Raw genomic sequence first — 24382 nt, 5'->3', positions numbered from 1 at the left:
GCGAGGGGCGGGGTCACAGAGGCGAAGTGTGTGTTCGAGCGAGGGCGTGTGGGGGGCAGGGCGCGCGCGGAGGAGGATCTGTGGCCTGCGCGCAGGCGCGAGCAGCGGGCCGGGCCCGAGCCCTGGAAGAAGGCCGACGGGGAGCGGGGGCGGTGGGCCGGCGGGAGGGCGGGCAGGCTGACGCTAGGGGGGGCGGGGAGCCGCGTCGGCGTCGCGGGGGCGCGGGCGATTCGAGGCCGACGCATCCGCGCGTGCGCGCGCCGGCAAAGTGTCCGCGTTAGAGGGGAGTGACGCGTGCGCGTTCACGTGCACCCCGGAGAGCGGTAAGCAGCGAGGAGAGGCTTGCAGGGGGGTGGGGGGTGGAGAGGCTAGCCGAAGGAGGGGTGGGGAGGCGGCGCCTGCGCAGTGCGCCGCGGAGGAGCTGTGTGTATGTGAGAGTCTGACGGGTTCAAAATGGCGGCGGCTGCTTCAGCGGCTCCTCCTGTGTGAGGGAAACAACACCCCTCCCCGGCAGCGGCGGCGGCGGCGGCGGCTGCGGCTCGCAGAGCACCTTCCCAGCGGCTGGGCCTGTCGCCGCTCTGTCTATCCTGGGCAGGGGGCGCTCCGGGAGGAGGGGCAACGCCAGGGGGCCCATCCCCCGGAATCCCTCCTCTGCGACTGGGGAGTAGCCGGGGGCTCGTCCCGCAGCGCGGAGCCCGGGCTGAGGGGGAGACGCGAGGGGAGCCGGGGCCCCCAGCCCGGCGCGCCGCGCCGCTCCCGCCCTCTCCGCCCCCCGGGGCCGGGGCCCGCGTTCCGGGGGGCCGGGGCGGCGCGGGCAGCCTCGGGTCGGCCGGTCTCAGCTGATCGGCCGCCGCTCCCGGGCTCCGGAGGTGGCCGAGCGGCTGCTTGTCTAGGGCACGGCGGCCCCGCGGCCGGGGCTGGCCCGGGGCTCGGGCTCGGGCTGCTGACCGCTGGCCCGGGGGAGGCGGGGGCGCCCCGGGCTCGGCGCCGAGGGGTCGCGCTCCCCTCTCCTGACGCCTCAGACTCCCGGTCTCCAAAGCCAGAAGAGGAGGTTTGATTCAGCAACTGTTTCCTCTCTTTTCCGGGTCGCTGTGACCCTCTGGATACTGGGTTGATCCACGGAAAAAACCCGAAGACGACGTTTGGGATTTAATTTTTCCTCTCAGTTTTTGGAATCTTTTACTTCTCACTTGGACAAGAACTCACAAGCAAAATCCCCGGTGAGATTCCCCCTCCTGTCGCCCCCCCCCCCTTGGAAGTTTTGGTTCGCTGTGTTATCTAAAGACTTAATGTAAAGTTTCTATTTCTTTTTCCGATGGTTGAACGAACCATTGAAACGCCTTTTCCTGGGGGAACCCGGCGAGATTTTCCATTTTTCCTCTCGGGCCCTGGCTGCTCTCAAGCCCGGGCGGTCTTCGCCCAGGGGGTGCAAACACGGTTTCCCTCCCGACTTGGGGCGAGGGCTTCCTCCAGGAGGGCTCTGCCACGAACTGCTCTTGCAAACTGTGTCATCAGGTCCAGTGGTCTCGTAGCAGTTTTGAAAGGATGCTGTTAACGTGGCCTTAATGTAGTTACAAAAAAGAAAAAAAAAATCTGCATTCTCTATGGAAGCCATTATCCCTGAGAATATTTAGGAAAAAGAAAAACCTTTCTTGGTATTAGGGATCGGCCGTCGCGCAAACCGGTCTTTAATGTTTGGAAAAGATGAATTTTACTTACGTCTCTAGGTAAAATCTTTATTACTTTACACAGAAAGATCTGATAAATTTTTGTGTCTGATTTGCAACTCCCTTGAATTTGTTTCAGAGTTGTACACATCTTGTGTTGGGGTGGAGGGTTGGTTTGGGAATGAAAAGATCCGGGGAGTCTAGGAAGGAAGGCGACGATTGCATACGGATTTACTAGAGGTGTATGGGAAATTGTTTTGGAGTCTATTTAAATCCTAATTTCTTGTTCTCTTCTTATATAGTTAGTCTGTCCTTTTCTTTAGTTTCTAATTACGGGTGAGAGAGAACTAATTTGGTTAGGATCTGGATTAGTTCAGTGGCTGCTTCACCTGGCCAGCTCTCTAAGAGAGAAAAGTCCTGTGTCCCCCCCTTTTTTCTTTTTTTTTTTTTTGCTAATGCTGCCATTGAAGGGGAGCCTTGCGTATTGTAATCCTGTGGGGAGAAACAAGTGGTATAGCCCGACAGTAAGGAACTGAAACCAACATCTTCTTGCCTATAGGCCTCAGACAGTTGTAATGTGATTAATGTTGATCTTGACATGGAACCACTTGCCCCAGAGCTGAGAGGTCCCAAACTGATGAAGAGGAACCAGATTTCTCAGGAAGCCTTTAACTTACACATATCCTAAACACTTCATTCCGAGGAAAGAAAGGTTGAGTTCGAGGATGAGTTCTCATCTCTGCTCATATCATTATTCTTTAGTGTTGCAATCTGGTTCCTAAGGAGGAAGAGGAAGGCAGCCCTGGAGTGGTTTCTTTCTGTAATTTCAACAGAAGAGTGAGAGATGGAACCCGAAGAAGAAAGGATTCGTTACAGCCAGAGATTGGTTAGTATTTTCTTGTCTTTTTTTTTCTTTTCTTTTCTTTTCTTTTTTTCCAATTTTGAAGCAGAAAAACTATTTTGTTTACATTTGTGAACATACTGTGATTAAAACTTTTCAGGTGGCTTTTCTGTGCACCAGAGGAGGGAAGGTGTATTAGTATCTCATTTGAATTTTAGGCCAAGTAGTTAGAGTCTTAGTAGTCATCCTATTTGGAAATGGATTTATAGGTAGCTTTTAACTTCTGCTGAAACCATTGTAAATCAAAGGATTTTGTGGATTACAGTGTGACAAGGATTCCTAATTTTGCAATACTGACATTGTAATAAATCTAATTGATTAGGTTAGATTTGAATGTAAATTTGAGGGACAAAACTGTTTGAGGAAGGATAGTTCTGTATAATTTTTTTAGATTATTGTGTACCAAGATTTTTGGCTTTGAGCTGGGGAGTGGAAATGTGGATTTTTTTTTTTTTTTTAACACAAATTAACACTGATAGGGTTGAAGGGGATTGATTGAGAGAAGGTAGAATACTGGATGCTGATAAAGTTCTGTATTTTGTATTTGGGGAGGGATGTATGTGATATATCTTATAGAAATAAATTTTTACTTAGTAATGATTTGGAAGGAATTAGCTTGTATGTGCATATGAATACTTTGTCCATTAGGCTCCCGCTTTCCTCTCAAGGTTTCCCTACTGGAGTTTAAGAATTTGATTTTTGTTTTCCCTAGTCAAAGAGAGCTTTATTAATATTCTCACCATATATTCGTTTCAGAAATTTGACTTTATTTGTAGAGTGGGGAATGAGGAAAGCCACAGAACTATATGCATTATGTAAAATTTGGTGAACTGAAAGACCTAGAAAATTACTAAAGGAATTTATGCTGGTTTTATTTGGCTCTGCATTTTAGACTGAATTTGGAGGAAAAAAGAGTGATTCTTTAATTCATTTTCTGATAATGTCCAGACTCTTTGAGAAAAGGCTGTTCTCCCCCGCCCACCCCCCCCACCCCCCAGTGTGACTGTTGAAAAGGTGTGGTGTGTATTAGCAAGTGTATCCAGTAGGCAGTATGTTCTGGCAGAGCTTTATTTCAGAGATTTGCTTCTTGTCTCCTAATCTGTGTGTCGAGATTATAATTCTTTATCTTTAACTTTTAGAAATAAAGTATATCATCAGTGGAATTTTGTACGTTTAGGATTTATTTTTGTTTTGACATTTCTTGAATTCAGTTTTTTGGGGGGAAAAGAAAGAAGATGCTGCAAAACTCTTTTCTCGGTTAGTTACTGCTATATGGATTTTTGTTTTTATCACGTCAGGCAGGTAGAATTGCTGAGCTGTTTCATAAATATCTGAGAGATCTTGGGATCCAGTCTTTCAAAGCAAGTTTTTATTTTTTAACAAGATAGGGAGGTAGTGGTAAGGAGATCCAAAGAATCTGTGATTTTTGTCCTGGTAAGATTTTTTTTTTAATTGTAAAATGATTGCTACCTGTTGCACACATTAACCTTTTCCTTATCTAGCATATTTTTTCTTTTGGTTTATGTGTTTTTGTAGCAGTGTTGTGTAAGAGGGTACAGCAAATATTTTGGGAGAATCTTGCTCACTTAGAATTTTGGGTAATAATCTTGAGTTTAGGGTGACTGATGTCTGTTTTCCTTTTTTAAATTACATGACAAAATTATATCCAAAGTGTAAATCCCTTCCATAACATAACTTTTTTTTTTTTTTTTTTTTTTGCGGTATGCGGGCCTCTCACTGTTGTGGCCTCTCCCGTTGTGGAGCACAGGCTCCGGACGTGCAGGCTCAGCGGCCATGGCTCACGGGCCCAGCTGCTCCACGGCATGTGGGATCTTCCCGGACTGGGGCACAAACCCGTGTCCCCTGCATCGGCAGGCGGACTCTCAACCACTGCGCCACCAGGGAAGCCCCATAACATAACTTTTGATATGAGAGCATATTGGTGGCTAATTTGAATGGCAGTCTGCCTACCAAACTTTAAAATTTATTTATTTAAAAAATTTATTTATCTTATTTTTGTCTGCGTTGGGTCTTCATTGCTGTGTGTGGGCTTTCTCTAGTGGTGGCGAAAGGGGGCTACTCTTTATTGTGGAGCACGGACTCGAGACACGCGGGCTTCAGTAGTTGTGGCGTGCAGGCTTCAGTAGCTGTGGCACACGGGCTTAGTTCCTCCGCGGCATGTGGGATCTTCCCGGACCAGGGCTCGAACCCATGTGCCCTGCATTGGCAGGAGGATTCTTAACCACTGCGCCACCAGGGAAGCCCTAAATTTATTTATTTTATTTTATTTATTTTTGGCTGTGTCGCATCTTTGTTGCTGTGCGCCGGCTTTCTCTAGTTGCGGCGAGCAGGGGCCACTCTTCGTTGTGGTACGCGGGCTTCTCATTGCGGTGGCTTCTCTTGTTGCGGAGCATGGGCTCTAGGCGCGCGGGCTTCAGTAGTTGTGGCTCGCGGGCTGTAGGGCGCAGACTCAGTAGTTGTGGTGTACGGCCTTAGTTGCTCTGCAGCATGTGGGATCTTCCTGGACCAGGGCTCAAACCCGTGTCCCCCGCATTGGCAGGCAGATTTCTAACCACTGCGCCACCAGGGAAGCCCTGCCTACCAAACTTTTAATGTCTCTGTGGCAAGTGCTTATATTACAGAATTCTCTATTGATGAAGTTAGATATTTGAGGAATTTTAAGACTGACATGAAGGCATAAAGGCTAATTTTTACAGTAGCTATAACACTGTATCTCTTTAAAGTAAGTCAAAGTATAGAGCTTAGTTTTGTTTTGCAGTTACTGGCCATGGAACATAAAGTTTGAAAGAGAGACAAAATGATAGGTGTGCTAATTTGGCTTGGTGATTAAACTTTGTGTGGTCTCATACTATATGTTTGTCGAATTGAATTACCTAGTGCATTGATTATAGTGTTATTGGCTATCACTTCCATATTGTTTTAGAGGACAAAACCTAAATGGTTATCCCTCTGTGACATACTTTCAAAATAGCCTCTTGGGAGAGAAAATGTAGTATACCAGTATTAACAGTCTGAGGCCAAACTCATTTCAGAACAAGAGTGACTTTAATATTGAGGATCTTTTACCTATCTTAAAAAAAAAAAGTTGTATTCTTACTTATAAGAATATGTATTATTCATGATTGAATAGATCCTTTTTAATGCTTTTAACTGACATAGCTATTTCAAGTTCACAGACTGGATTTGGTGAGATAAATTTTGATATGTTTGTATCATCTTTGTGACAAGCCATTTTTTAAAAAATCAGACATAGCTAGTTTTTAAAAATTGGCTTGTCTTTTGTCAAACTAGTATTTATCTATTACATGTAGAAGAGAATTACACCTTTGAATATGGTATGTACGTGTGGATTTGGGGCATAAGCTCTTCTTTCTGGAACTAGAACATTTACTTATTTTGCAGTGTAGGGAATACAAGGGAGGGTGAATGCTGTTTTGACTTTTTTAAACAAGCCACTGTTTTGTTTTTAATGAAAAGATTAGTAGTTTTGTGTATGGATTTCTAGAAGAAAGCCAGATAGATCTCCATGGGAAGTTGACATAGTTGAGGAGGTATTCAAGTGAGAGGGATAGAAGCTTCAGGTTGGTGATGGGTGGATATTTGGTTATCCTGAGGTAACGATGATTTATTTCTGTATTTCTAGTAAATTAAGATGTAGGACCTTACTGAGAAACATGGACAGGTACTAATTTTAGAACTTTTTTTCTTCATTTGGTTTCAGGAGCCAAAGTGTTGAAGTATTTTTGAATGTTTGTCACAGCCATGTATATTTAAATGTTTGTTTATAGGGAATGTTCAACATAATATCTTACTGTTTCTTAATCTAAAATGTTAGTTAAATCCTCAGCAATTGTAGTCAATGATCTTTTAAGTTTTTGAAATCACACCAATTCTGAGTAATCCTTATTATTGCATAATAAAAATAAAATCAAGGACAAAATAATGTGCATCTGAAGTAAATGCTTAAGGTATAGTTACATTTAGTACAGAAAAAATTCACTGACCCCTGCCAAAGGCAATTGTAGAAACAAATGAACGCCTAAATCAATGTAAAAGAAGGTGAAGACAATATACTTCAGGGTAAAAGAAGTTATATGACCTGAATATTTTTTTCCCTTGACTTCACCTAAGCCTAGTGCTGTTATCTGAAGGGAGAGATGCTGATTTACTTGAGAATTCAGCTTGCTTGTCAATCTTGATGCTAAGATGAAGAGATTTTCTAAAGGATGTTATTATACTACTGGATGCTCAATCCTGTTTATGTGCCTTACATATGATTCTCTCTGAAATAGCTAAATCATTTATCTGTTGCAAGAAACTGAGGGCACTGAGTCCTTATGATATTCTCACCTTTCTTTGGGTTATCCTTAAAATTGTCTCCCCAGATTCAGGAGCAATGAACAGATTATCCCTTTTACAAACAGTCGCACTTTGAATGTCCCCGCTCTAAGGTCTTTCTGCCCAGGAATAGACCAGGCAAAATAAAAACCTAATTTTAAGCAATTTTTTCCATAGTTTATTAATAATTAAAAAAATTATAGATGGTCTAAATTGTTGAATTTGCTTATTTATCATCATTCCATTAGACTTAACTGTCAGTCTCTATTGGTGGAGGAGTGCATTGTTCGGAGTGCTGCAGTCTCCTTCCTGGTGATGTGGGAGAAACTTGTTGCCCATTTCTGGCCTTCAGGATGCAGATGATGAGGGAGCTAATTCTTTATGCTTATGCATCAGTCTTCCACACTTACCCGCATTTTGGGGACCCAGAATACAGGGCTGCATTTAAGCCCCATTACCTTCTCTTATTTATTTTGCTGAGCACTAATCACTGCCATACTTAAGTTTGTTTGTGCATATCTCTCCATTAGAGCACAGGCTCCTTAAGAGTTGGGACTTTGTTTTTGTTTATGGTGTCTACTGGATGCTTCGAATAGTGCTTGACACATAGAAAGTGCTCAATAATTAGCCTCAAAAAGAGAGAAGAAAGTACTCTCAGTCTGCAATGTAGAAAATGCTCAATAAGTATTTGTTGATATTGTTGAAATCATAAGTATTTACTTTTCTTTGCTATGAGTTTTCTTGACTGCTAGGAATAGATCACTAGAATGGAGGAGAGTTTGGTATACAGGGATGAACAAAATATTGGGGTATTGGGTTCTGTAGTATACATAAGAACCAGAAGGCCTAAGCTCTAACAAATAAAAACTTATGCTTAGCACACGTGCCACATGAACACATTTATAGTATTTAAGCCATTAGAACAGATAAGAAAATATTTAGTTAACTGTAAAAGCTCAATCTGAATTTTAAGTTTCCTATCTCAAATCCTGTCCTAAACCCTCCATGTTAAGGTTTTTGCTGACTTTAAGACAACCTTAAAGTTGTGAAGTTGCAAGCGACGGTGTTTGTGTTACTCTCAAGCCTTGGTTTTTGTAAACTGATACAGCCACTATGGAGAACTGTATGGAGGTTCCTTAAAAACTAAAAATAGAACTACCATACGACCCAGCAGTCCCACTACTGGGCATATACCCTGAGAAAACCATAATTCAAAAAGAGTCATGTACCACAATGTTCATTGCAGCTCTATTTACAATAGCCAGGACATGGAAGGAACCTAAGTGTTCATCGACAGATGAATGGATAAAAAAGATGTGGCACATATATACAATGGAATATTACTCAGCCATAAAAAGAAACGAAATTGAGTTATTTGTAGTGAGGTGGATGGACCTAGAGTCTGTCATACAGAGTGAAGTAAGTCAAAGAGAAAAACAAATACCATATGCTAACACATACGTATGGAATCTTAAAAAAAAAAAAAAAAAGGTTCTGAAGAACCTAGGGGCAGGACAGGAATAAAGACACAGATGTAGAGAATGGACTTGAGGACACGGGGAGGGGGAAGGGTAAGCTGGGACGAAGTGAGAGAGTGGCATGGACATATATACACTACCAAATGTAAAATAGATAGCTAGTGGGAAGCAGCCGCATAGCACAGGGAGATAAGCTCTGTGCTTTGTTACCACCTAGAGGGGTGGGATAGGGAGTAGATATGCGGATATATGTATAGCTGGTTCACTTTGTTATAAAGCAGAAACTAACACACCATTATAAAGCAATTATACTCCAATAAAGATGTTAAAAAAAAAGTCTTGGTTTTGACCATTAAGTCAGGGAATGGATACATTTGCTGTATACCATGCAGAGGGACATAACATTCTTATTTTCTGTTCCTTTTTATTTTTCTTCTTGGGGAATGGACATCCTTAGTCAGGTTTTATTAATGTGCTCTCTTTATCTCATTTTTGGGATAATACAGTGTTTTGCATTGTGCTTTCACATCAACAGAGGTTAAAATTCAATAAACATTTATCATGTGTCAAATACTAGGCTAGGTTCTTTCAAATGCGTTACCTTATTTAATCTTCAAAACAGCCCTGTAAGGTAGATGGTATAGTTTCCAACCTTAATTTTTTTTTTTTTAAATAAATTTATTTATTTATTTTTGGCTGTGTTGGGTCTTCATTTCTGTGCGCGGGCTTTCTCTAGTTGCGGCCAGCGGGGGCCACTCTTCATCGTGGTGCGCGGGCCTCTCACTGTCGCGGCCTCTCTTGTTGTGGAGCACAGGCTCCAGACACGCAGGCTCAGTAGTTGTGGCTCATGGGCCTAGTTGCTCCGCGGCATGTGGGATCTTCCCAGACCAGGGCTCAAACCTGTGTCCTCAGCACTGGCAGGCAGATTCTCAACCACTGCACCACCAGGGAAGCCCCAACCTTAATTTTTTTTATCATGGTAATGGAGGCGTAGGGAGCTGCCTTGACTTGACCAGGGTCACAAAGTTGGTAAGGGGTGGATCGGGACTTTGAACCCTGTGTTTCTTCTTTCACACCTTATCATCTCTCTTGCAGTGTATTTCATACAGAAAACAAATGATAGGTACTCCTGTTGTAGGAAGTTGTAAACTGAGTGCTTCATCTTTTTTTGAGGCTACTGTTACAGTTTCTTTCCTAACAGATATCTGCTTAATAGCCTAAATGAGACAGCTACAAATATTTGACAGCTAACATTTGATTATATTTTTAAAAAATTGGCACGTTCTTTCTTTTTTGTGAACTTTGAACTTACTGCCCTTGATCTGTTAAAATAGCAGTATTCATGCAGTTTGTGTATATGTCAAGCCTTTTATTTATGCATGTCACTCATATCATTGTTTTCTGTTTTAAATTTTAGGTTCTTGGGGGTTTTCTCTATCTGTGAGTACTTGGTAAAAACTTAAAGCATAAAGATAAAAGGCAGCACATAGTGACCAAATGAGTGGTTTTGGCAAATACAGTGGTGAAGCCTCCTTCAGGTAGGTAGAGAGGAGGAGGGAAGAGGGTGGTCTTGTAGGAGCTAAAGAGAGCGTAAGCTTTACTACAGATTAGTAGGACTAAAGTAGAAGATTTGTTTGGGAGGTAGTGTTGATAATGTAGGGAACACATTTTAAACAACTACGAAAGCCAGGTATGGAAAATAGAGAGCCGTTAGAAGCTGTGGTTTGTTTTTAATTGAACACTAATTTGATCAAAATGTTTTTTTACGAGTAATATTTTTGTAGTTTTAAGTCAGGGAGGTGTCTAGAAGAATACTGAAATAGATTACCTCTTGAGGTGATAGGTTACCTGAACTCTAGGGCAGTGGTTCTTGAAGTGTGGTCCACTTACCAGCAAGGTAAACATTATCTGGATGTCTGGGAACTAGTTAGAAATGCATATTTTTGGGCCCTGCCTCATACTTTTGGTGGATCAGAAACTCTGGGGTTTGGGACCCAGTGATCTGTGTTTTAACAAGCCAGGTGATTCTGATGTGTGCAGAAGTTTGAGAACTACTGCTCTGGGGGGGGTATAGATAGTAGAAATGGAAAGGAAGAGATAGAAGCAAGACACTTTGGCAGTGAAGGACTGACAAAACTTGGTGACTGATAGATACCAGCACGTTAGGATGGAAAAGAGTGCTTGATTGGGTATCATGAGCCCAGAGTCCTAGTACCAATTCTATTACCAGCTATAGTTTTGAGCAAGAGAACTGACCTCTTATTGAGGGAGTTGTACTAAGTGATTTCTGAGGATTTTGGAAGCAAAGACAAATGAATTAAGGTGGACTCTGGGATTAAGTCTCGATTATCAGGAAGATCAGAGGGAGGGATTTTTGAAAGAGGGAGGAGTGAGTGTGGGCAGATGTTTTAGACATTTGGAACAGATTTGTTTAAAGCAGAGGTTCTCAGCTGGGTGTGATTTTTGCCCCCCCCCGCCCCCGGAGACATTTGGCAATATCTGGAGACATTTTTGATTGTCAGACTAGGAGAGTACTACTGGTATGTTAGTGAGTAGAGGCTAGGGATGTTGTTAAAACATCCCATTAAACATTCCCTACAACAGAACCTGCCGTATAGTGCGGGGAGCTCAGCTCGGTGCTCTGTGGTGACCTAGATGGGTGGGATGGGGTGGTGGTGGGAGGGAGGTCCAAGAGGGAGGGGATATATGTATACATATAGCTGATTCACTTCGTTGTACAGCAGGAACTAACACAACATTGTAAAGCAACTATACCCCCAAAACAAAAACCAAAACAAATTGCCCATAACAAAGAATTATCCAGTGTTAATTGGGTGAGATTGAAAACTGATTTAAAGAGAGCTATCCAGTAGATGGGTTCTAGGTTTCCATCCTGATTATCTGCTGTTAATCTTAGAGTTTTAAGTCCAACACAAAACATCTTGAAAGCATCTCAGATTGTTTTCCTTAGGGCTTTGCCCAAATAAGCATGAAGTGGTTTTTTTGTTGTTGAATTTTTGCAAAAGTAACTTCATGGTCATGGCAAATCCTCAACCTAGTTGCAGATTTCTTTATTATTCCTTTTAACTTATTCTAAGATCACTTGATTTGGGTAACCAAAGTAAGTACTCACTGTCTTGAGATGAATAGTTAAGTTATAACAATAAATCATCTTTTGGTATTCTCTTCGAAGGATAGCAAAAAATGAGCTAAAAGCTGTGGGTGTTGATGTGAACAAATATTGAAATACTTTTGATTACCGTGTGGCTGAATAAACCCATGGCCATTCCTGAGAAACAACCTCATGAGCTGGTTGTGGCCCTCAGTGTGAATTTAAGGTAGCCCCAACCTTAATTTATCTCTTTATATCCCTGGATCACAGAAGTTACGAAGTCTTTTGTGTCAGGGCAGTAATCTAGCCAACCCTTTCTTGTTTCTGACAGTAACTTCAAGAGAATGTATATTCATAAATATGGTGATTGTATTGTAGTACTTTAATCATTTCCAAAGTACCTCTGTGTTTATTGTCTTTTGATCATCTTATTCTTTTGATCATCACAATTGCAGGGGTTGCTAGGACATGGGGATGGTGCTACCATGTTGCACAATTCCTGAGGGACCCGTTCACATTTCTTTATCTATGTGAAAGATGCTCTTGGAGATGGGCAGTGTGCAAACAAGCAGAAAAAAGGGACCCTTTCTGGGTGGGTAAGATAAAGGAAGGGCTTCCCTCAAGGCGCAGTGGTTAAGAATCTGCCTGCCAATGCAGGGGACACAGGTTTGAACCCCGGTCCAGGAAGATCCCACATGCTGCAGAACAACTAAGCCTGTGCGCCACAACTACTGAGCCTGCGCTCTAGAGCCTGCAAGCCACAACCACTGAGCCCGTGTGCCTAGAGCCCATGCTCCGCAACAAGAGAAACCACGGCAATGAGAAGCCCGCGTACCACAATGAAGAGTAGCCCCTGCTCTCCGCAACTAGAGAAAAGCCCGTGCAGCAACGAAGACCCAATGCAGCCAAAAATAAATATAAATAAAACAAATTTCTTTCAAAAAAAAGATAAAGGAAAAGCCACCTTGTATATTTGAAACAAAGGGAAAAAAGAGTCCAGTCTGATGAATAATAGCACACATTAATTGAGTGTATACTATGTGCTTGGTACTGACCTTTTACATATATTAATTAATTTAATTTTCAGCAGCCCTTTGAGGTAGGTTCTGTGATTTCCATTTTCTAGTTTGGAAACTGAGGCATAGAACAGTTAAGTAACTTGTCCCAGGTTATTCAGCTAAGTAGGGAAAGAGCCAGGATTTATAGTAGGCAGTCTAAGATATACTGCCTCTTTTTCAACTTTGTTGGAACGCAGTTTGTAAATGTTCTGCTGTTGAATTTAGGGTGTTCCCCAAGTCATCTTTTCTCACTCAAGAGATTCATTCACTTAAATGTTTGCTGAGTGCTTACACTGTGTCAGGCACTTAACATGGGCCTTGCTTTTTTAGAACTTCCAAATAACTGTGGTTTCAGGTAGTACTGAATACTTTGAAGAAATTAAGAGGGGGATAAAATACTTGTAGGGTGGGGATCACTCCTTGAGTTGGGTCATTGGTAAAGGCTCCCTGAGAAGATGGTGTTTGTAACTGAGACCTGAGCGATGAGGAGCCAGTCTTGTGAAGGTCAAGGTCTTGGGGGACCAGATCTGGGTCAGCAGAGCTCTAGGTTGAGGGACCACCTAATGCAAAGCCCTATGGTAGGAATGAGAAAATATTACAAGCACTTAACCACCTGTCAGACACCATGCAGGGCACTTGGGATACAGATACAGTGATGAGCAAGATAGGCATGGTCCCTCCATCATCAAGATTACGGTCTATTAGGGAAGTCAGACATTAAATACTTATAATGTTAATTATAGTTATGCAAAGGACTACAAAGATAATGTAGGAGGCAATGAAAGTGTATAATAGTGACCTAATCTAAACTTCAGGAGTGGGAAGAGGCATCATGGAACACTTTTCCTGAGAAAAGCTTTAAAGCTGAGACCTGAAGGGTGAGTAAGAGGTAACCAGGCAAAAAGGAGAAGTGATTATCATATGCAGAACCTCCGAGGTTGGAAGGAATCTGACATGTTTGAGGAGCCTACCAACCAAACAAAACCAAAAAGGACAGTGTAACTGGAGAGAGGAAGTAAGTGGTGGAGACAGTTAAAATCCTCACAAGGTGATCAGGGGTCAGGTCAAGTCGGGCTTTATTCTTTTCTTTTTAAATTTATTTATTTATTTGTTTTTGATTGCGTTGGATCCTTGTTGCTGGACGCGGGCTTTCTCTAGTTGCCGCTAACGGGGGCTACTCTTTGTTGCGATGCGCGGGCTTCTCACTGCGATGGCTTCTCTTGTTGCGGAGCACGGGCTCTAGGTGCACGGGCTTCAGTAGTTGCAGCACGTGGGCTCAGTAGTTGTGACTCACGGGCTCTAGAGCACAGGCTCAGTAGTTGTGGCGCACAGGCTTAGTTGCTCCATTGCATGTGGGATCTTCCTGGACCAGGGCTCAAAGGGTAGAGCTTTATTCTGAAGGCAGTGGGAATGCAAAGTTCAGCAGAGGCGTGTAACATGCTTGGAGTAATATCAGTAGCTGCAGTGTAGAGAAGGGATCAGGGAGAGGTAAGAATGGATTTGGTGAGAACAACTAGGAGACTACTGCAGTTCAGGTAAGATAAGATGGTAGTATGGTTGAGAGTGCTGGCAGTAGAATTATAGAGGTCTTCAGGAATATTTAGGAAATGGAATCAAAGGACTTTGTTTCATTGGTTGTGTGGAGGGTGAGGTTAAGGGTTACATATAAGCATGACTCCCACGTTTTTCTCATGTGAGTGGTTTGTGGTGCAGTCCTTTTATTGAGATACAGGGCGCACTGAAGGAAGAGCAGGTTTGGAGATTGAGGGGAAGAGCTTACGTTCAGTTTTGAGTTAAGTTTGGACAGGTTGAGTGTGAAGTGCCTGTGAGACATCCTGGTAGAACTGTTGAGTAGGTAACTGGCTGTGGTTCTGGGCTTCAGGAAGGGCTTATTGGCATATAGTTGGATCTTACCGGCATACGTGTGGTAGTTGAAGTTGGGTAGACAGGGAGTGACTTAAAAGGGGGTGAGAAGGAGGAACCAGAGGGATATGAGGAAAATCAGGAGAAGTGGTGCTGGGACTTCCCTGGTGGTCCAGTGGGTAAGACTCCTCACTCCCAATGCAGAGGGCCCGGGTTTAATCCCTGTTCAGGGCACTAGATCCCGCATGCAGGCCGCAACTAAGAGTTCGCATGCCGCAACGAAGATCCTGCATGCCACAACTAAGTCCCGGTGTGGCCAAAATAAATAAATAAATAAATTCTTTAAAAAAAAAAAAAAAGAGTAGTTGTGCCTTGGGGACTTCCCTGGCGGTCCAGTGGTTAAGACTCCACGCTTCCAAGCAGGGGCATGGGTTCAATTCCTGGTTGGGGAACTAAGATCCCACATGCCATGTGGTGGGGCCAAAAGATTAAAAAAAAAAAAAAAAGATAAACAGTGTTTATCAGGCACTGTTCTAACCATCAGTGTATTTTTACTCATTTAATGCTTGTAACTCTATGAAGTAGGTGCTTTTATTATCTCTATTTTATAGATCAGGAAAATGATACAAGAAGGGACTGTATAATTTGCTCAAGACCACTGGGTAGTAACTGGAGAAGTTGGTTTTCGAACCCAGGTTTGTATGGCTCCAGTTTGCATTCTTTTTTTTTTTATAAGTTTGTTTATTTAGTTTGGGGTTTTTTTTGGCTGCGTTGGATCTTCATTGCTGTGTGTGGACTTTCTCTAGTTGCAGCGAGCGGGGGATACTCTTCATTGCAGTGTGCGGACTTCTCATTGCAGTGGCTTCTCATTGCGGTGGCTCTAGGCACGCAGGCTTCAGTAGTTGTGGCACGTGGGCTCCGTAGTTGTGACTCGCGGACTCTAGAGCGCAGGCTCATAGTTGTGGCTCCCAGACTTAGTTGCCCTATGGCATGTGGGATCTTCCCGGACCAGGGCTTGAACCCATGTCCCCTGCACTGGCAGGCGGATTCTTAACCGCTGCGCCACCAGGGAAGTCCCCAGTTTATATTCTTTTTTTTTTTTTTTCACTGTACGCAGGCCTCTCACTGTTGTCGCCTCTCCCGTTGCGGAGCAACAGGCTCCGGACACACAGGCTCAATGTCCATGGCTCACGGGCCTAGCCGCTCCATGGCATGTGGGATCTTCCTGGACCAGGGCACGAACCCGTATCCCCTGCATCAGCAGGCGGACTCTCAACCACTGCGCCATCAGGGAAGGAAGCCCCCCAGTTTATATTCTTAAACACCACTTTACACTAATAGTGTTTCAAAGAGGAGAGAGTGGTCAGCTGAGGTGGATGCTGCTTACGGGCTGAGTATACTGAAGACTTGAGATTTCCATTGGATTTGGCAACATAGAGGTTATTGGTGACTTTAAACAGGAGTTTTGGTGGCATTGGGGGGCAAAAGACATTCTTCAAAATAAATGTGAGATTAAACAGAGACAGTGAATGAAGAGAAGTTTAGAGAAGTTTGGCTGTGAACAGAGAAGTGGAGCAAGTCGTTAGCTACAAGTGTAAAATCCAGAGAATGTTCTCTTCAATGTTTATTTGTTTGCTGTGTTTTGTTTTAAGATAGAAGAGACCACTGCATTTTTTTGTTAATGGCGTTATCAACTATTACTCCTTCTTCTGTTACTCTCCATATTTAATTAGTTGCTAAGGCCTGCTGGATTTCTGATATTCATCTCTTTGTAGTTCCTACTGCCACTTCTAGTTCTTACTCTTAGCCTGGACTATTGTAGTAGCCTTTTCTTAGATTTTTTAATTTTTATTTACTATTATTTTTTTTAGTGTCAATTCTTTTTTTTTTTTTAAGTTTATTTATTTATTATTTTGGCTGTGTTGGGTCTTCATTGCTGCGTGTGGGTTTTCTCTAGTTGCGGCGAGCGGGGGCTACTCTTCGTTGTGGTGTGTGGGCTTCTCATTGCGGTGCGTGGGCTTCTCACTGCGGTGGCTTCTCTTGTTGCAGAGCATGGGCTCTAGGCACACGGGCTTCAGTAGTTGTGGCACGCAGGCTCAGTATTTGCAGCTCGCAGGCTCTAGAGCTCAGGCTCAGTAGTTGTGGCGCATGGACTTAGTTACCCCACAGCATGTGGGATCTTCCCAGACCAGGGCTCGAACATGTGTCCCCTGCATTGGCAGGCAGCTTCTTAACCACTGTGCCACCAGGGAAGTCCCTCCATTATTTCTTATATTATGCTTCTAAGGTTCTGATAATGTTATTCCTATCCTCTGTGACATTTCCATTCTGTAAAGTCACTGGTGGCATGGGACAGACACTGGACCTTGGTTCATGAAACTTGGCTTTGAATTTCAGCTTATAAACTGTGTAAACTTGAGCAAGTTATTTAACCTTGATGAACTTTCATTTTTCAAGTGTGGAATAGTAAAAATAAAACTTACATTTTGGAAATAGCTTATTAGTGCTTGGTTAACTTTAAAGGTTTGCCACTATAGGCGCGAACTCCTTAGCCTGGTATTCAGGCTTTCCTGCACACTTGTGATATCCTGTCCCTACCCTAGTTCTCATCCTCTAAAACCCATTTGCAGTATTGTTTTCTTAATCCTATATGTTGAAGGAAACCTCTTTTCTGAACACTCATAGTTTTTTCTCACTATCTCTTGTGATATCTAACTGGATATAAGATAGAAAGTTTGATTATGTCTAGATTATATGCTCCTTGAGGACAGAGCATGGCACACAGATAGCACAGAACTATTTACATCACTGAGACTCTAACATTACGAGTTGGTTAACTTCGTCATGAACACATGGTAGAATGTAATCAAATTAATTTACTGCATTCTCTTGTTAAGTGCTGACAGTACTGCTATAATTATCAGGAGGGTGGTGGTCAGACAAAAGAGAAGGGAGCCAAGGAACAAGAATTTGCCACGTCTGGTTGCCCCACTTGTTATGGTCAGTAGAGAAAGGTGGAACAGACTGCTCATGTTTTTGAGACCATCCAGTTACCTTATTTCTTATACCGTGCTCACCAGGCTACTTTCATAATTATTTTGGTTCCCCTGTTCCTTGGGAAGTGGGTTCCCTGGATAATGGGCATGAGTATTCATAGTGCTAGGTATTGTGAAGAAGTTAACTGACAATCCTTTTATCTTGCAGAGTTGAGTACTAGCCTACCAAGATCTCTCCTCTGGGGCTTCCCTGGTGGCGCAGTGGTTGAGAGTCCGCCTGCCGATGCAGGGGACACGGGTTCGTGCCCCGGTCCAGCAGGATACCACATGCCGCGGAGCGGCTGGGCCCGTGAGCCATGGCCGCTGAGCCTGCACGTCCGGAGCCTGTGCTCTGCAACGGGAGAGGCCACAACAGTGAGAGGCCCGCGTACCACAAAAAAAAAAAAAAAAAAAAAAGTCTCTCCTCTGAACCTTAAAGGAGACAAAAATGTCCACTTAACAGTAGTAGTGTCTACACTCTTCTTATGTACAAAGGTTTGAACGGTGTGTAGAATGCTCAGGTACCATCATAGCTTAGTTCAGACCCTTTTCTCTGGGGAGAATTTCTTTGACTAGGTCAGATCTTCCAGTTATTCTCATAGTATAGAATACCTCTTATGCGTAGCACTTCTCAAAATTGCCACTTTGCTTGGGTTATTATTTGATTGTCTGTTTCCCTTTTAGAATATAAGCATCATTAAAGGCTGCTACAGTGCCTTTTCTCACCATTTTATCCCTGTGCTTGGTACAGGTCCTGGTCCACAGTAGGTTCTTGATGGATTTTTTTTCTGTGAATGTGCATATCTAAAATGCTTTCCCTCCCACCCCATTCTGTCTTCTTGGGTAAGCTCTTAGTAAGCTCTTAGTTGTCCTCTAAGACCCCCAGATGTTGCTCTTCTCTTGAGTTCTTCTCAGTTACATTCCCAAGACACTTCTTATGCATTTTTGCTCTGGGACTAGTCACTTTGTGTTGTAATTCTTTGACCACGAGTCTATTTTCACCCAGCTAGAGTAGACTTTTTTCCAGTTTTATTGAGAAATAATTGACATACATCACTGTATAAGTTTAAGGCGTACAGCATGATGGTGTGATTTACATATATTGTGAAATGATTACCGCAATAGGTTCAGCTAATATCCATCTTCTCATACAGATACAATAAAAAGAAGAGAAGGGGACTTCCCTGGCAGTCCAGTGGTTCAGACTCTGTGCTTCCAATGCAGGGGGCACAGGTTCAGTCCCTGGTTAGGGAACTAAGATCCCACATGCTGTGTGGTGTGGCAAAAAAACAAAAAGAGAAGAAAGGAAAAAAAATTTTTTCTCCTTGTGATGAGAACTCTTAGGAATTTCTCTTCCAACAACATTTCTACATATCATACAGCAATGTTAGCTGTAGACATCATGTTGCACATTACATCCTTAGTATTTTTTTTTTTGTAACATCCCTAGCACTTATTTATCTTCTAACTGTAAGTTTGTACCTTTTGACCACCATCCTCCAGTTTCCACTCCCCCCACACCTCATCTCTGGTAAGCACTAGAGTAGACTTCTTTAAGGCAAGAACCATGTCGTTTTCAAGAGCTCAAGTGCATTTTATTGTGCTTAGCTTTATTGCGCTTAACAAATATTGTAGGTTTTACAAATTGAAGGTTTGTGGCAAGCCTGCATTGTCAGATGATGGTTAGCATTTTTTAGCAATAAAGTATTTTTTAATTAAGGTATATATATGTTTTTAGACAATACTTTTGCACACTTAATAGATTATAGTGTAGTATAAACATAACTTTCATATATCTTCGAGGTATGCTTGTATGTCTATTGAAATGAACAGAAATGTGTTGTGTACTTTCTTGAAAGTACATAGACCATCATATATAACATAATAACCCTAACAATTAAAAAAACCTTAGCTTGGTAGTCAGGAAGCCTGTATTAGTTATCTCAGCTTTATTTTATTTACCTACAAGGTCCTTCTCAGTTCTAATAGTTTAAACCAGTTGTTTTCAAAGTGTGACCCAGACCACGTCATCTGGGAACTTGTTAGAAATGCAGATTCCCAGGTCCTACCCCAAACTTACTGAATCAGAAACTCTGGGAGCTGGACCTGGACTTGTTTCAATAAGTCCACCAGGTGATTCTGATAGATGGTAAAGAGAACCACTGAAATTATTTTAGCAGTTAGTTTTTCTGTGCATTAAAAAAAAAAATAGAGTTAACGACCTTAATTTAAACTTCATAGCTTAAAGTTATTTTTAAAACTTTTCTTTATATGTATTTCATACCAGTTGAATTTGAGGACATTTTTCTAAACTAGTTGTAACTAAATATCAAGGTATCTTTGAATCAGAGGCAGTAGATTCAGAAGTATTTGAAGACTGCTGCTTGCACAAAGTATGAGTGTGTGTATGTGCTTATATTTATATCTGTATATATGCATGTAGCATACATACATGTTTTTCTCTCTATCACTGGAAAATTCTCCATGATGAGTGGTTAAAGGAAGGGAAGGATACAGTACAGGCCTCTATTAGGCAGACTTGAATGAGTGGTATGGCAGAATAAGAAGTATTAAAAAGTAGAAGTTGCTTTTTTACAGTAGCAGATACACATATAGTTGGCCCTCTGTGTTCCTGTATCCTGCATCTATGGATTCTACCAACCATAGATTGAAAATATTCGGGGAAAAATTCCAGAAAGTTTCAAAGAGCAAAACTTGAATTTGCTGCGGTGGCAACTACTTACGTAGCACTTACATTGTATTTACAATCATTTATATAGTATTGTATTAGGTATTATAAGTAATCTAGAGATGGTTTAAAGCATATGGGAGGATGTGCATAGGTTATATGCAAATACCATACCATTTTATGTAAGGGGCTTGAGCATTTGTGGATTTTGGTATCCTGTGGTGGGGGGTGGGGGTTAAGGGGAGTTCCTGGAACAAATCCCATGTGGATGCTGAGGGACAACTATATTTACCTCCTATACCAAGGAGCTCTCTTAGCAACAGATTTTACCTCTGTGCTACCTGCAGCGGGTTGTTGTTGTGGACTGAAAGGTACTGATTATTGTTGATGTTCACTTACTTCCTATAGAGGGAGTTGCACACTTTACTATTGGAAACCATAATAATGGCATATCTCAGATGCATATTTTGTGTTTGGCACTATGCTAAGTGCTTTTATATGTGGCCCACTTTCACCACTGTTGTTTTGGCTTAATACCTTGAGTTTAAATTTACCCTCTGTTAAATAAAAGGGAACCTTTTGGAAATAGAGTTCCTAAAAAGAACTCCTTTTTTTTTTTTAATAGATTTATTTATTTTTATTTATTTATTTTTGGCTGTGTTGGGTTTTTGTTGCTGCGCGCGGGCTTTCTCTAGTTGCGGTGAGCGGGGGCTACTCTTCATTGCGGTGCGTGGGCTTCTCATTGTGGTGGCTTCTCTTCTTGCGGAGCACGGAATCTAGGCGCGCGGGCTTCAGTAGTTGTGGCACACGGGCTCAGCAGTTGTGGTGCACGGGCTTAGTTGCTCTGCGGCGTGTGGGATCTTCCCGGACCAGGGCTCAAACCCATGTTCCCTGCGTTGGCAGGTGGATTCTTAACCACTGTGCCACCAGGGAAGCCCAAGAACTCCTTTTAAGATACCTACTTGAACAGTTTCAGGATTTAGTAAACAGTATCATGTTTGTTTCATTTACCTGTTGTACCTTTTGTTTGTGTGTGTGTGATTCATTATTTTTATAGATTATACTCCATATAAAGTTATTACAGAACAGTAGCTATATTTCCCTGTGCTTTACAATATATCCTTGTTGCTTATTTATTTTATACATAGTAGCTTGTACCTTTAGTTATTACCCATCTCATACTTTCTAAATTGAAGAAGCCTGTTTTCTTTCACCTTTCCTTACATGGAAGTTGCTTCTTCTTTTTTCTTTTTTTCTTTAATTACTGTAATGGCCTTTCTCCAAGTCTTTTCTACCTATTAACTATTTCCTAGTGTGGTTACCAAAACTATAAGAATTGTCATAGGTTCAGAAGTTTTGTTGTTTTTGGTTTTTTGCTCATTTATTTATTTATTCAGCAAACATTGTTGGGTGTACTGTCGCTGTTTATTGCATGTGCTGGGTATACAGAAATGAATATCTCTACCCTGTCTTCATAGTCTGATAAGAGCCATATAAACAAATAATTATGCTCTACTATGGTAAATGAAATCTAGGAGGTATAAAGTACAAGAGGCAAGAGGAAGGAGGGTATGACTGAGGAAAGAAAGTCTTCAAAGAGGAGGTAAACTATTTACTAAGCTCGATATTGTAACATTAAGGGTTGTCCAAGAGGCCAGAGGGTGAGGGGGGAAATTCCAAGCAGAGGAACCAGCATGTCCAGAGGCAAAGAAATATGAAACAGCACTACAGGCTCAAAACAGCATTGCCAGTAGTTCAGTGTTACTAGCACATACAAATGGGAGAGGATCTGAGATCTGAAGAGTCTGAGTCCTGTTAAGTTGTTTGTACCTTATGCAATAGGTAGTGAGGAGACATTATCGGAACTAGAAACATGGGGATACTTGATGGTATCTGTTTTAGAAAGATCGCCCTGGAAAGGTGTTGTGGTGGATAGACTAGTGAGGGAAGAATTGCAGCAGTAAGGAAATCAGATAAGAATTTACGATAATATTTTAGAAAGAAATGATAACCAAACCTTGGTACCAAGAATGGAGATGGAGAAGAGACTGAGTCGAGGTACTTTAGGACAGAGTTGATGGGACTTGGTGATCCTGTTAGATGCCCTCGGAGAGGAAGATGACTCCTGAGTTCTTGGCTTGTGTTCCCGGTTGATGGGTGGTGTCACTCACTGAGAGAGAATACCGTGGTTCTATGCAAAGGCAAGAATGTAATTTTGATATATTTATATTGATCTTTATGTCTACATTAGCGTATTTATTTAATTTATTTATTTAAAAATTTTTTTTCTGCGTTGGGTCTTTGTTGCTGCACGTGGGCTTTCTCTAGTTGCGGCGAGCAGGAGGGGCTACGCGGGGGCTACTCTTTGTTGCAGTGTGCAGGCTTTTCCTTGCAGTGGCTTCTTTCTTTGTTGCAGAGCATGGGCTCTAGGCATGTGGGCTTCAGTAGTTGTGGCACGTGGGCTCAGTAGTTGTGGCTCGCAGGCTCTAGAGCTCAGGCTCAGTAGTTGTGGCTCACGGGCTTAGTTGCTCCGCGGCATGTGGGATTGTCCCAGACCAGAGCTCAAACCCGTGTCCCCTGCATTGGCAGGCGGCTTCTTAACCACTGCACCACCAGGGAAGCCCTATGTTAGCGTATTTAAATCACCAGTTATTTATTGGGTCTGCTCTATGAGAACCTTACTAGAGATTCTGGGCTAATGTCATGAGGTATCAACATAGATTTGGATGACTTTTTATTAGGTAAAACTAGTTCAGAAACCATTGTATTTTTAAATTAATTAATTAATTATTTATTTATTTATTTTGGCTGCGCTGGGTCTTAGCTGCAACGCTCAGGATCTTTAGTTGCGGCATGCAGACTATTAGTTGCGGCATGCCTGCAGGATCTAGTTCCCTGACCAGGGATCAAACCCGGGCCCCCTGCACTGGGAGCACAGAGTCTTACCCATTGGACCACCAGGGAAGTCCCAGAAACTATTGTATTTTAATTACTACATGGATTAATGATTTTTTCTCTAGGCCTTTTACTTTAAACTTGCCCAAATCAAAGGCTAATAGTATAATACTGATTCATGTGGCTTTTTAAGCCCTTTCTCAGTTCATTTCCCTCTGTTTGGAATATTATTCCATGTTGTCTGCTATATCATTTATAAAAATATTAGGAACTGTCCCAAACATATTGTGGAAAACACAAACATCTGGAAACATCCGTTTACTTGTTACTTTTTTTTTTTTTTTTTTTGCGGTACGCAGGCCTCTCACTGTTGTGGCCTCTCCCGTTGCGGAGCACAGGCTCCAGACGCGCAGGCTCAGCGGCCATGGCTCACGGGCCCAGCTGCTCCACGGCATGTGGGATCTTCCCGGACTGGGGCACGAACCCGTGTCCCCTGCATCGGCAGGCGGACTCTCAACCACTGTGCCACCAGGGAAGCCCCTGTTACTTCTTTTTAAGTTTTTTTTACCAGTTCTTCATATATGATATAAAATTCTTCCAGATTCTGTTTTAAAAATTCTATAAACTTTGTTTGTTAAGAATTTTTAATATTCTAAATAAATTATATTTCTCTTGAGTTTCTCCCTTCATGGAATCCATGTGGCCATTCTAACAGCACATTTGGGAAAGCCCCTGTTGATACTTTGCCATCCTAAGTCAGGTTGGAACTGTGAGGAACTCTCAGTTACCAGCCATGAGCCAACGAACTCTACTTTCACTGGGTAAAAGTAGAATGGGAGTTTATAGTGCCATGGTCAAGTGTCAAGTGGGTGGTGGTGGTAGTTTTAGATCTGGGAATACATCACATCTCTAGGCCTCTTGCCTTTCCTGTGTGAGAACAGGCTTCTCTCTCATTTTTTGTGGATTGAGAGTTTTCTAATCACCTGGATACAGCTCCTTAATTTGATGACTTTATTGGTGGGTTTTTAAGACCCATTTGAAAACCGAAAACTATTGGCTAAAATTTCTCAATCTTGTTCTATGGTAATAATCATTTGAATGACTTATGTATGCCCACCCATATTAATCAAATTCACTGGCTTCTGCTAAAGCTCTAATGGGAATAGAATGGCAAGCTGACACATGTCCATTTGAATCAAAACCTGTCTGTTCATTTCACAGGTGTCGGATAGGTTCATTACTACAGGACTTTAAACTAGGCACACTGGCTTACGTGTGAAATAGGCTCTATTCGGTTTCTGAAAAGGAGAAGTTCCTTTGGGTAT

The 24382-nt window shown here is 42.3% G+C and overlaps 1 protein-coding gene across 10 annotated transcripts in view; it reads left to right on the top strand.

Moving 5' to 3' along the window:
* Window positions 1–444: 444 nt before the first annotated feature.
* Window positions 445–24382, top strand: part of KDM2A (lysine demethylase 2A) — a 105765-nt gene continuing 81827 nt past the window's right edge. For 4 of the 10 annotated variants that reach the window (XR_016393746.1, XM_089914425.1, XM_089914426.1 and 1 more), the window contains exons 1-2: window positions 2435–2553; window positions 17643–17848. Coding sequence is in view for 6 of the 10 variants with exons in the window: in XM_089914425.1 (XP_089770551.1) it covers window positions 17762–17848 (87 nt within the window). In the remaining 4 variants the exon portion in view is untranslated. Of the gene's footprint in view, window positions 1221–2429; window positions 2554–15049; window positions 15134–17642; window positions 17849–24382 lie in introns of those variants that run through there. The other 6 variants (XM_089914422.1, XM_089914423.1, XM_022591304.3 and 3 more) reach the window with 6 other exon arrangements.

Source organism: Delphinapterus leucas, chromosome 7 (assembly GCF_059928025.1).
Source record: "Delphinapterus leucas isolate spDelLeu-1000000601 "Yukka" chromosome 7, BTC_Dleu_Yukka2, whole genome shotgun sequence".
Lineage (NCBI taxonomy): Eukaryota > Metazoa > Chordata > Mammalia > Artiodactyla > Monodontidae > Delphinapterus > Delphinapterus leucas.
This window is presented reverse-complemented; position numbering and strand designations above follow the sequence as displayed.